This window comes from Bombina bombina, chromosome 1, assembly GCF_027579735.1.
Source record: "Bombina bombina isolate aBomBom1 chromosome 1, aBomBom1.pri, whole genome shotgun sequence".
Lineage (NCBI taxonomy): Eukaryota > Metazoa > Chordata > Amphibia > Anura > Bombinatoridae > Bombina > Bombina bombina.
This window is the reverse complement of record NC_069499.1, coordinates 1,593,820,683-1,593,834,009: the sequence shown is the minus strand read 5'-3', so window position 1 is coordinate 1,593,834,009 and position 13,327 is coordinate 1,593,820,683. Positions and strand designations below refer to the sequence as shown.

The window sequence follows — 13,327 nt, the reverse complement described above, 5'->3', positions numbered from 1 at the left end:
GTGTTGTACATAAAGGTACTGTGCAGTCAGTAGTGTGCTGGGCTGTACTGTTGTACATAAAGGTACTGTGCAGTCAGTAGTGTGCTGGGCTGTACTGTTGTACATAAAGGTACAGTGCAGCCAATAGTGTGCTGGGCTGTACTGTTGTACATAAAGGTACTGTGCAGTCAGTAGTGTGCTGGGCTGTACTGTTGTACATAAAGGTACTGTGCAGTCAGTAGTATGCTGGGCTGTACTGTTGTGCATAAAGGTACTGTGCAGTCAGTAGTGTGCTGGGCTGTACTGTTGTACATAAAGGTACTGTGCAGTCAGTAGTATGCTGGGCTGTACTGTTGTACATAAAGGTACTGTGCAGTCAGTAGTGTGCTGGGCTGTAGTGTTGTACATAAAGGTACTGTGCAGTCAGTAGTGTGCTGGGCTGTACTGTTGTACATAAAGGTACTGTGCAGTCAGTAGTATGCTGGGCTGTACTGTTGTACATAAAGGTACTGTGCAGTCAGTAGTGTGCTGGGCTGTACTGTTGTACATAAAGGTACTGTGCAGTCAGTAGTATGCTGGGCTGTACTGTTGTACATAATGGTACTGTGCAGTCAGTAGTGTGCTGGGCTGTACTGTTGTACATAAAGGTACTGTGCAGTCAGTAGTATGCTGGGCTGTACTGTTGTACATAATGGTACTGTGCAGTCAGTAGTGTGCTGGGCTGTACTGTTGTACATAAAGGTACTGTGCAGTCAGTAGTATGCTGGGCTGTACTGTTGTACATAAAGGTACTGTGCAGTCAGTAGTGTGCTGGGCTGTACTGTTGTACATAATGGTACTGTGCAGTCAGTAGTGTGCTGGGCTGTACTGTTGTACATAAAGGTACTGTGCAGTCAGTAGTATGCTGGGCTGTACTGTTGTACATAATGGTACTGTGCAGTTAGTAGTGTGCTGGGCTGTACTGTACTCATTGCATATTAAGCAGTCAGGGGAACATTGTCGCTACAGGACATTAAAGGCGAGACAATGATAGAGTACACTGTCCATTGAAAGAGATATGCAAACCTTCTGATGTTGTTACTTTTCAGATCATTGGTAACTGTTTCTGATTGGTCTCAGATTAACATTATGTCCTGTAACAGAACTTCTATGAATACGGCTAGAACTGCAGAAACGCGCCTGCGAACGTTGATTATTTACTGTTATCTTTTTCATGTGTTCTCCATTTTAATGTTTATGACTTAGGTTTTGTACTTTATTATTAGCAGATACTTCATGGTGGTATGCTGGAGTGTACAGCCTCTGTATACTACCTTCATTTATAATGCTATAATTACTGATATAAACAGTTTATACGTTACAAGGATAATAATGTAAAATTACGCGTGTATTCTGTACCTACAGGCAGACCTGGCTAATCAGTACATTAAAGCAGGAGTAAAAAACGTGGGTACCGTGTTCCTTATGACGGACGCTCAAGTGTCTGATGAAAAGTTTCTGGTGCTGGTCAATGATTTATTGGCATCTGGTAAGCGGCTCCTACTCTGTATTACAGATTATTACATCTCACACTGTACCTCATCTCTTTACTAAATGTTATACAGGTTATTATATCTCACACTGTACCTCATCTCTTTACTAAATGTTATACAGGTTATTATATCTCACACTGTACCTCATCCCTTTACTAAATATTATACAGGTTATTACATCTCACACTGTACCTCATCTCTTTACTAAATGTTATACAGGTTATTATATCTCACACTGTACCTCATCTCTTTACTAAATGTTATACAGGTTATTACATCTCACACTGTACCTCATCTCATTACTAAATGTTATACAGGTTATTACATCTCACACTGTACCTTATCTCTTTACTAAATGTTATACAGGTTATTATATCTCACACTGTACCTCATCTCTTTACTAAATGTTATACAGGTTATTATATCTCACACTGTACCTCATCTCTTTACTAAATGGTATACAGGTTATTACATCTCACACTGTACCTTATCTCTTTACTAAATGTTATACAGGTTATTACATCTCACACTGTACCTCATCTCTTTACTAAATGTTATACAGGTTATTACATCTCACACTGTACCTTATCTCTTTACTAAATGTTATACAGCTTATTACATCTCACACTGTACCTCATCTCTTTACTAAATGTTATACAGGTTATTATATCTCACACTGTACCTCATCTCTTTACTAAATGTTATACAGGTTATTACATCTCACACTGTACCTTATCTCTTTACTAAATGTTATACAGGTTATTATATCTCACACTGTACCTCATCTCTTTACTAAATGTTATACAGGTTATTGTATCTCACACTGTACCTCATCTCTTTACTAAATGTTATACAGGTTATTATATCTCACACTGTACCTCATCTCTTTACTAAATGTTATACAGGTTATTATATCTCACACTGTACCTCATCTCTTTACTAAATGTTATACAGGTTATTACATCTCACACTGTACCTCATCTCTTTACTAAATGTTATACAGGTTATTATATCTCACACTGTACCTTATCTCTTTACTAAATGTTATACAGGTTATTATATCTCACACTGTACCTCATCCCTTTACTAAATGTTATACAGGTTATTATATCTCACACTGTACCTCATCTCTTTACTAAATGTTATACAGGTTATTACATCTCACACTGTACCTCATCCCTTTACTAAATGTTATACAGGTTATTATATCTCACACTGTACCTCATCCCTTTACTAAATGTTATACAGGTTATTATATCTCACACTGTACCTCATCTCTTTACTAAATGTTATACAGGTTATTACATCTCACACTGTACCTCATCCCTTTACTAAATGTTATACAGGTTATTATATCTCACACTGTACCTTATCTCTTTACTAAATGTTATACAGGTTATTATATCTCACACTGTACCTCATCTCCTTACTAAATGTTATACAGGTTATTACATCTCACACTGTACCTCATCTCATTACTAAATGTTATACAGGTTATTACATCTCACACTGTACCTTATCCCTTTACTAAATGTTATACAGGTTATTACATCTCACACTGTACCTTATCCCTTTACTAAATGTTATACAGGTTATTACATCTCACACTGTACCTCATCTCTTTACTAAATGTTATACAGGTTATTACATCTCACACTGTACCTTATCCCTTTACTAAATGTTATACAGGTTATTACATCTCACACTGTACTTCATCCCTTTACTAAATGTTATACAGGTTATTACATCTCACACTGTACCTCATCCCTTTACTAAATGTTATACAGGTTATTACATCTCACACTGTACTTCATCCCTTTACTAAATGTTATACAGGTTATTATATCTCACACTGTACCTCATCCCTTTACTAAATGTTATATAGGTTATTATATCTCACACTGTACCTTATCTCTTTACTAAATGTTATACAGGTTATTACATCTCACACTGTACCTCATCTCTTTACTAAATGTTATACAGGTTATTATATCTCACACTGTACCTCATCTCTTTACTAAATGTTATACAGGTTATTACATCTCACACTGTACCTCATCTCTTTACTAAATGTTATACAGGTTATTACATCTCACACTGTACCTCATCTCTTTACTAAATGTTATATAGGTTATTATATCTCACACTGTACCTTATCTCTTTACTAAATGTTATACAGGTTATTACATCTCACACTGTACCTTATCTCTTTACTAAATGTTATACAGGTTATTATATCTCACACTGTACCTAATCTCTTTACTAAATGTTATACAGGTTATTATATCTCACACTGTACCTCATCTCTTTACTAAATGTTATACAGGTTATTACATCTCACACTGTACCTCATCTCTTTACTAAATGTTATACAGGTTATTATATCTCACACTGTACCTCATCTCTTTACTAAATGTTATACAGGTTATTATATCTCACACTGTACCTCATCCCTTTACTAAATGTTATACAGGTTATTATATCTCACACTGTACCTTATCCCTTTACTAAATTTTATACAGGTTATTACATCTCACACTGTACCTCATCTCTTTACTAAATGTTATACAGGTTATTATATCTTACACTGTACCTCATCTCTTTACTAAATGTTATACAGGTTATTATATCTCACACTGTACCTTATCCCTTTACTAAATGTTATACAGGTTATTATATCTCACACTGTACCTCATCTCTTTACTAAATGTTATACAGGTTATTATATCTCACACTGTACCTCATCTCATTACTAAATGTTATACAGGTTATTACATCTCACACTGTACCTTATCTCTTTACTAAATGTTATACAGGTTATTATATCTCACACTGTACCTTATCCCTTTACTAAATGTTATACAGGTTATTACATCTCACACTGTACCTCATCTCTTTACTAAATGTTATACAGGTTATTACATCTCACACTGTACCTCATCTCTTTACTAAATGTTATACAGGTTATTACATCTCACACTGTACCTCATCTCTTTACTAAATGATATACAGGTTATTATATCTCACACTGTACCTCATCTCTTTACTAAATGTTATACAGGTTATTATATCTCACACTGTACCTTATCTCATTACTAAATGTTATACAGGTTATTATATCTCACACTGTACCTCATCTCTTTACTAAATGTTATACAGGTTATTATATCTCACACTGTACCTTATCCCTTTACTAAATGTTATACAGGTTATTACATCTCACACTGTACCTTATCTCTTTACTAAATGTTATACAGGTTATTATATCTCACACTGTACCTCATCTCTTTACTAAATGTTATACAGGTTATTACATCTCACACTGTACCTCATCTCCTTACTAAATGTTATACAGGTTATTATATCTCACACTCTACCTTATCTCTTTACTAAATGTTATACAGGTTATTATATCTCACACTGTACCTTATCCCTTTACTAAATGTTATACAGGTTATTATATCTCACACTGTACCTCATCTCTTTACTAAATGTTATACAGGTTATTATATCTCACACTGTACCTCATCTCTTTACTAAATGTTATACAGGTTATTATATCTCACACTGTACCTCATCTCTTTACTAAATGTTATACAGGTTATTACATCTCACACTGTACCTCACCCCTTTACTAAATATTATACAGGTTATTATATCTCACACTGTACCTCATCTCTTTACTAAATGTTATACAGGTTATTATATCTCACACTGTACCTCATCTCTTTACTAAATGTTATACAGGTTATTATATCTCACACTGTACCTCATCTCTTTACTAAATGTTATACAGGTTATTATATCTCACACTGTACCTCATCTCTTTACTATATGTTATACAGGTTATTACATCTCACACTGTACCTTATCTCTTTACTAAATGTTATACAGGTTATTATATCTCACACTGTACCTTATCTCTTTACTAAATGTTATACAGGTTATTACATCTCACACTGTACCTTATCCCTTTACTAAATGTTATACAGGTTATTATATCTCACACTGTACCTTATCCCTTTACTAAATGTTATACAGGTTATTACATCTCACACTGTACCTCATCCCTTTACTAAATGGTATACAGGTTATTACATCTCACACTGTACCTTATCTCTTTACTAAATGTTATACAGGTTATTACATCTCACACTGTACCTCATCTCTTTACTAAATGTTATACAGGTTATTACATCTCACACTGTACCGCATCTCTTTACTAAATGTTATACAGGTTATTACATCTCACACTGTACCTCATCTCTTTACTAAATGTTATACAGGTTATTACATCTCACACTGTACCTCATCCCTTTACTAAATGGTATACAGGTTATTATATCTCACACTGTACCTCATCTCTTTACTAAATGTTATACAGGTTATTATATCTCACACTGTACCTTATCTCTTTACTAAATGTTATACAGGTTATTATATCTCACACTGTACCTCATCTCTTTACTAAATGTTATACAGGTTATTATATCTCACACTGTACCTCATCTCTTTACTAAATGTTATACAGGTTATTATATCTCACACTGTACCTCATCTCTTTACTAAATGTTATACAGGTTATTATATCTCACACTGTACCTCATCTCTTTACTAAATGTTATACAGGTTATTATATCTCACACTGTACCTCATCTCTTTACTAAATGTTATACAGGTTATTACATCTCACACTGTACCTCATCTCTTTACTAAATGTTATACAGGTTATTATATCTCACACTGTACCTCATCTCTTTACTAAATGTTATACAGGTTATTATATCTCACACTGTACCTCATCTCTTTACTAAATGTTATACAGGTTATTATATCTCACACTGTACCTCATCTCTTTACTAAATGTTATACAGGTTATTACATCTCACACTGTACCTTATCTCTTTACTAAATGTTATACAGGTTATTACATCTCACACTGTACCTCATCTCTTTACTAAATGTTATACAGGTTATTATATCTCACACTGTACCTCATCTCTTTACTAAATGTTATACAGGTTATTATATCTCACACTGTACCTTATCTCTTTACTAAATGTTATACAGGTTATTATATCTCACACTGTACCTCATCTCTTTACTAAATGTTATACAGGTTATTATATCTCACACTGTACCTCATCTCTTTACTAAATGTTATACAGGTTATTACATCTCACACTGTACCTTATCTCTTTACTAAATGTTATACAGGTTATTATATCTCACACTGTACCTCATCTCTTTACTAAATGTTATACAGGTTATTACATCTCACACTGTACCTTATCTCTTTACTAAATGTTATACAGGTTATTATATCTCACACTGTACCTTCATCTCTTTACTAAATGTTATACAGGTTATTACATCTCACACTGTACCTCATCTCTTTACTAAATGTTATACAGGTTATTATATCTCACACTGTACCTCATCTCTTTACTAAATGTTATACAGGTTATTATATCTCACACTGTACCTCATCTCTTTACTAAATGTTATACAGGTTATTATATCTCACACTGTACCTCATCTCTTTACTAAATGTTATACAGGTTATTTCTATCTCACACTGTACCTCATCTCTTTACTAAATGTTATACAGGTTATTATATCTCACACTGTACCTCATCTCTTTACTAAATGTTATACAGGTTATTATATCTCACACTGTACCTCATCTCTTTACTAAATGTTATACAGGTTATTATATCTCACACTGTACCTTATCTCTTTACTAAATGTTATACAGGTTATTATATCTCACACTGTACCTCATCTCTTTACTAAATGTTATACAGGTTATTACATCTCACACTGTACCTCATCTCTTTACTAAATGTTATACAGGTTATTATATCTCACACTGTACCTCATCTCTTTACTAAATGTTATACAGGTTATTACATCTCACACTGTACCTCATCTCTTTACTAAATGTTATACAGGTTATTATATCTCACACTGTACCTCATCTCTTTACTAAATGTTATACAGGTTATTACATCTCACACTGTACCTCATCTCTTTACTAAATGTTATACAGGTTATTACATCTCACACTGTACCTTATCTCTTTACTAAATGTTATACAGGTTATTACATCTCACACTGTACCTCATCTCTTTACTAAATGTTATACAGGTTATTATATCTCACACTGTACCTCATCTCTTTACTAAATGTTATACAGGTTATTATATCTCACACTGTACCTCATCTCTTTACTAAATGTTATACAGGTTATTATATCTCACACTGTACCTCATCTCTTTACTAAATGTTATACAGGTTATTATATCTCACACTGTACCTCATCTCTTTACTAAATGTTATACAGGTTATTACATCTCACACTGTACCTCATCTCTTTACTAAATGTTATACAGGTTATTATATCTCACACTGTACCTCATCTCTTTACTAAATGTTATACAGGTTATTATATCTCACACTGTACCTCATCTCTTTACTAAATGTTATACAGGTTATTACATCTCACACTGTACCTCATCTCTTTACTAAATGTTATACAGGTTATTATATCTCACACTGTACCTCATCTCTTTACTAAATGTTATACAGGTTATTATATCTCACACTGTACCTCATCTCTTTACTAAATGTTATACAGGTTATTATATCTCACACTGTACCATCATCCCTTTACTAAATGTTATACAGGTTATTACATCTCACACTGTACCCCTTATCTCTTTACTAAATGTTATACAGCGTTATTACATCTCACACTGTACCTAATCTCTTTACTAAGTATGGTTATCAGGTATTAAGATCTCACAACTGTACCTCTACCCTTTACTAAATGTTATACAGGTTATTATATCTCACACTGTACCTCTATCTTTACTAAATGTTATACAGGTTATTACATCTCACACTGTACCTTATCCCTTTACTAAATGTTATACAGGTTATTACATCTCACACTGTACCTTATCTCTTTACTAAATGTTATACAGGTTATTACATCTCACACTGTACCTTATCTCTTTACTAAATGTTATACAGGTTATTATATCTCCCCACACTGTACCTTATCTCCTTTCTAATGTTATACCAGGTTATTATATCTCACACAGCTACCTCATCTCTCTTACTAAATGTTATACAGGTTATTACTATCTCACACTGTACCTCATCTCTTTACTAAATGTTATACAGGTTATTATATCTCACACTGTAACCTCATCTCTTTCTACTAAATGTTATACAGGTTATTAATCTCACACTGTACCTCAATCTCTTTACTAAATGTTATACAGGTTATTATATCTCACACTGTACCTCATCTCTTTACTAAATGTTATACAGGTTATTACATCTCACACTGTACCTCATCTCTTTACTAAATGTTATACAGGTTATTACATCTCACACTGTACCTTATCTCTTTACTAAATGTTATACAGGTTATTATATCTCACACTGTACCTTATCTCTTTACTAATGTTATACAGGTTATTACATCTCACACTGTACCTCATCTCTTTACTAAATGTTATACAGGTTATTATATCTCACACTGTACCTCATCTCTTTACTAAATGTTATACAGGTTATTATATCTCACACTGTACCTCATCTCATTACTAAATGTTATACAGGTTATTATATCTCACACTGTACCTCATCTCTTTACTAAATGTTATACAGGTTATTACATCTCACACTGTACCTCATCTCTTTACTAAATGTTATACAGGTTATTACATCTCACACTGTACCTCATCTCTTTACTAAATGTTATACAGGTTATTACATCTCACACTGTACCTTATCTCTTTACTAAATGTTATACAGGTTATTATATCTCACACTGTACCTTATCTCTTTACTAAATGTTATACAGGTTATTACATCTCACACTGTACCTCATCTCTTTACTAAATGTTATACAGGTTATTATATCTCACACTGTACCTCATCTCTTTACTAAATGTTATACAGGTTATTATATCTCACACTGTACCTCATCTCTTTACTAAATGTTATACAGGTTATTATATCTCACACTGTACCTCATCTCTTTACTAAATGTTATACAGGTTATTACATCTCACACTGTACCTTATCTCTTTACTAAATGTTATACAGGTTATTATATCTCACACTGTACCTTATCTCTTTACTAAATGTTATACAGGTTATTATATCTCACACTGTACCTCATCTCTTTACTAAATGTTATACAGGTTATTATATCTCACACTGTACCTCATCTCTTTACTAAATGTTATACAGGTTATTACATCTCACACTGTACCTCATCTCTTTACTAAATGTTATACAGGTTATTATCATCTCACACTGTACCTCATCTCTTTACTAAATGTTATACAGGTTATTATATCTCACACTGTACCTCATCTCTTTACTAAATGTTATACAGGTTATTATATCTCACACTGTACCTCATCTCTTTACTAAATGTTATACAGGTTATTATATCTCACACTGTACCTCATCTCATTACTAAATGTTATACAGGTTATTATATCTCACACTGTACCTCATCTCTTTACTAAATGTTATACAGGTTATTATATCTCACACTGTACCTCATCTCTTTACTAAATGGTTATACAGGTTATTATATCTCACACTGTACCTCATCTCTTTACTAAATGTTATACAGGTTATTACATCTCACACTGTACCTTATCTCTTTACTAAATGTTATACAGGTTATTATATCTCACACTGTACCTCATCTCTTTACTAAATGTTATACAGGTTATTACATCTCACACTGTACCTTATTTCTTTACTAAATGTTATACAGGTTATTATATCTCACACTGTACCTCATCTCTTTACTAAATGTTATACAGGGTTATTACATCTCACACTGTACCTTATTCTTTACTAAATGTTATACAGGTTATTATATCTCACACTGTACCTCATCTCTTTACTAAATGTTATACAGGTTATTATATCTCACACTGTACCTCATCTCTTTACTAAATGTTATACAGGTTATTATATCTCACACTGTACCTCATCTCCTTTACTAAATGTTATACAGGTTATTATATCTCACACTGTACCTTCATCTCTTTACTAAATGTTATACAGGTTATTATATCTCACACTGTACCTCATCCTCTTTACTAAATGTTATACAGGTTATTATATCTCACACTGTACCTCATCTCTTTACTAAATGTTATACAGGTTATTACATCTCACACTGTACCTCATCTCTTTACTAAATGTTATACAGGTTATTATATCTCACACTGTACCTCATCTCTTTACTAAATGTTATACAGGTTATTATATCTCACACTGTACCTTATCTCTTTACTAAATGTTATACAGGTTATTATATCTCACACTGTACCTCATCTCTTTACTAAATGTTATACAGGTTATTATATCTCACACTGTACCTCATCTCTTTACTAAATGTTATACAGGTTATTATATCTCACACTGTACCTCATCTCTTTACTAAATGTTATACAGGTTATTACATCTCACACTGTACCTCATCCCTTTACTAAATGTTATACAGGTTTATTACTATCTCACACTGTACCTTATCCCTTTACTAAATGTTATACAGGTTATTACATCTCACACTGTACCTCATCTCTTTACTAAATGTTATACAGGTTATTATATCTCACACTGTACCTTATCTCTTTACTAAATGTTATACAGATTATTATATCTCACACTGTACCTTATCTCTTTACTAAATGTTATACAGGTTATTATATCTCACACTGTACCTCATCTCTTTACTAAATGTTATACAGGTTATTATATCTCACACTGTACCTCATCTCTTTACTAAATGTTATACAGGTTATTACATCTCACACTGTACCTTATCCCTTTACTAAATGTTATACAGGTTATTACATCTCACACTGTACCTCATCTCTTTACTAAATGTTATACAGGTTATTACATCTCACACTGTACCTCATCTCTTTACTAAATGTTATACAGGTTATTATATCTCACACTGTACCTCATCTCTTTACTAAATGTTATACAGGTTATTATATCTCACACTGTACCTCATCTCTTTACTAAATGTTATACAGGTTATTATATCTCACACTGTACCTTATCTCTTTACTAAATGTTATACAGGTTATTATATCTCACACTGTACCTCATCCCTTTACTAAATGTTATACAGGTTATTATATCTCACACTGTACCTCATCTCTTTACTAAATGTTATACAGGTTATTACATCTCACACTGTACCTCATCTCTTTACTAAATGTTATACAGGTTATTACATCTCACACTGTACCTCATCTCTTTACTAAATGTTATACAGGTTATTACATCTCACACTGTACCTCATCTCTTTACTAAATGTTATACAGGTTATTACATCTCACACTGTACCTCATCCCTTTACTAAATGTTATACAGGTTATTACATCTCACACTGTACCTTATCTCTTTACTAAATGTTATACAGGTTATTACATCTCACACTGTACCTCATCCCTTTACTAAATGTTATACAGGTTATTATATCTCACACTGTACCTCATCTCTTTACTAAATGTTATACAGGTTATTACATCTCACACTGTACCTTATCTCTTTACTAAATGTTATACAGGTTATTACATCTCACACTGTACCTAATCTCTTTACTAAATGTTATACAGGTTATTATATCTCACACTGTACCTCATCTCTTTACTAAATGTTATACAGGTTATTATATCTCACACTGTACCTCATCTCTTTACTAAATGTTATACAGGTTATTACATCTCACACTGTACCTTATCTCTTTACTAAATGTTATACAGGTTATTACATCTCACACTGTACCTTATCTCTTTACTAAATGTTATACAGGTTATTACATCTCACACTGTACCTTATCTCTTTACTAAATGTTATACAGGTTATTATATCTCACACTGTACCTTATCCCTTTACTAAATGTTATACAGGTTATTATATCTCACACTGTACCTCATCTCTTTACTAAATGTTATACAGGTTATTACATCTCACACTGTACCTCATCTCTTTACTAAATGTTATACAGGTTATTATATCTCACACTGTACCTCATCTCTTTACTAAATGTTATACAGGTTATTATATCTCACACTGTACCTCATCTCTTTACTAAATGTTATACAGGTTATTATATCTCACACTGTACCTCATCTCTTTACTAAATGTTATACAGGTTATTATATCTCACACTGTACCTCATCTCTTTACTAAATGTTATACAGGTTATTATATCTCACACTGTACCTCATCTCTTTACTAAATGTTATACAGGTTATTATATCTCACACTGTACCTCATCTCTTTACTAAATGTTATACAGGTTATTACATCTCACACTGTACCTTATCTCTTTACTAAATGTTATACAGGTTATTATATCTCACACTGTACCTCATCTCTTTACTAAATGTTATACAGGTTATTACATCTCACACTGTACCTTATCTCTTTACTAAATGTTATACAGGTTATTATATCTCACACTGTACCTCATCTCTTTACTAAATGTTATACAGGTTATTACATCTCAGACTGTACCTTATTTCTTTACTAAATGTTATACAGGTTATTATATCTCACACTGTACCTCATCTCTTTACTAAATGTTATACAGGTTATTATATCTCACACTGTACCTCATCCCTTTACTAAATGTTATACAGGTTATTATATCTCACACTGTACCTCATCTCTTTACTAAATGTTATACAGGTTATTACATCTCACACTGTACCTCAGCCCTTTACTAAATGTTATACAGGTTATTACAT

General features: G+C 32.6%; 1 protein-coding gene across 1 annotated transcript in view; it reads left to right on the top strand.

Moving 5' to 3' along the window:
- Window positions 1-13,327, top strand: part of DNAH9 (dynein axonemal heavy chain 9) — a 739,144-nt gene that overhangs the window by 341,032 nt on the left and 384,785 nt on the right. The window contains exon 44 of the mRNA XM_053688948.1: window positions 1,384-1,507. Coding sequence (XP_053544923.1) covers window positions 1,384-1,507 — 124 coding nt within the window. The remainder of the gene's footprint in view (window positions 1-1,383; window positions 1,508-13,327) is intronic.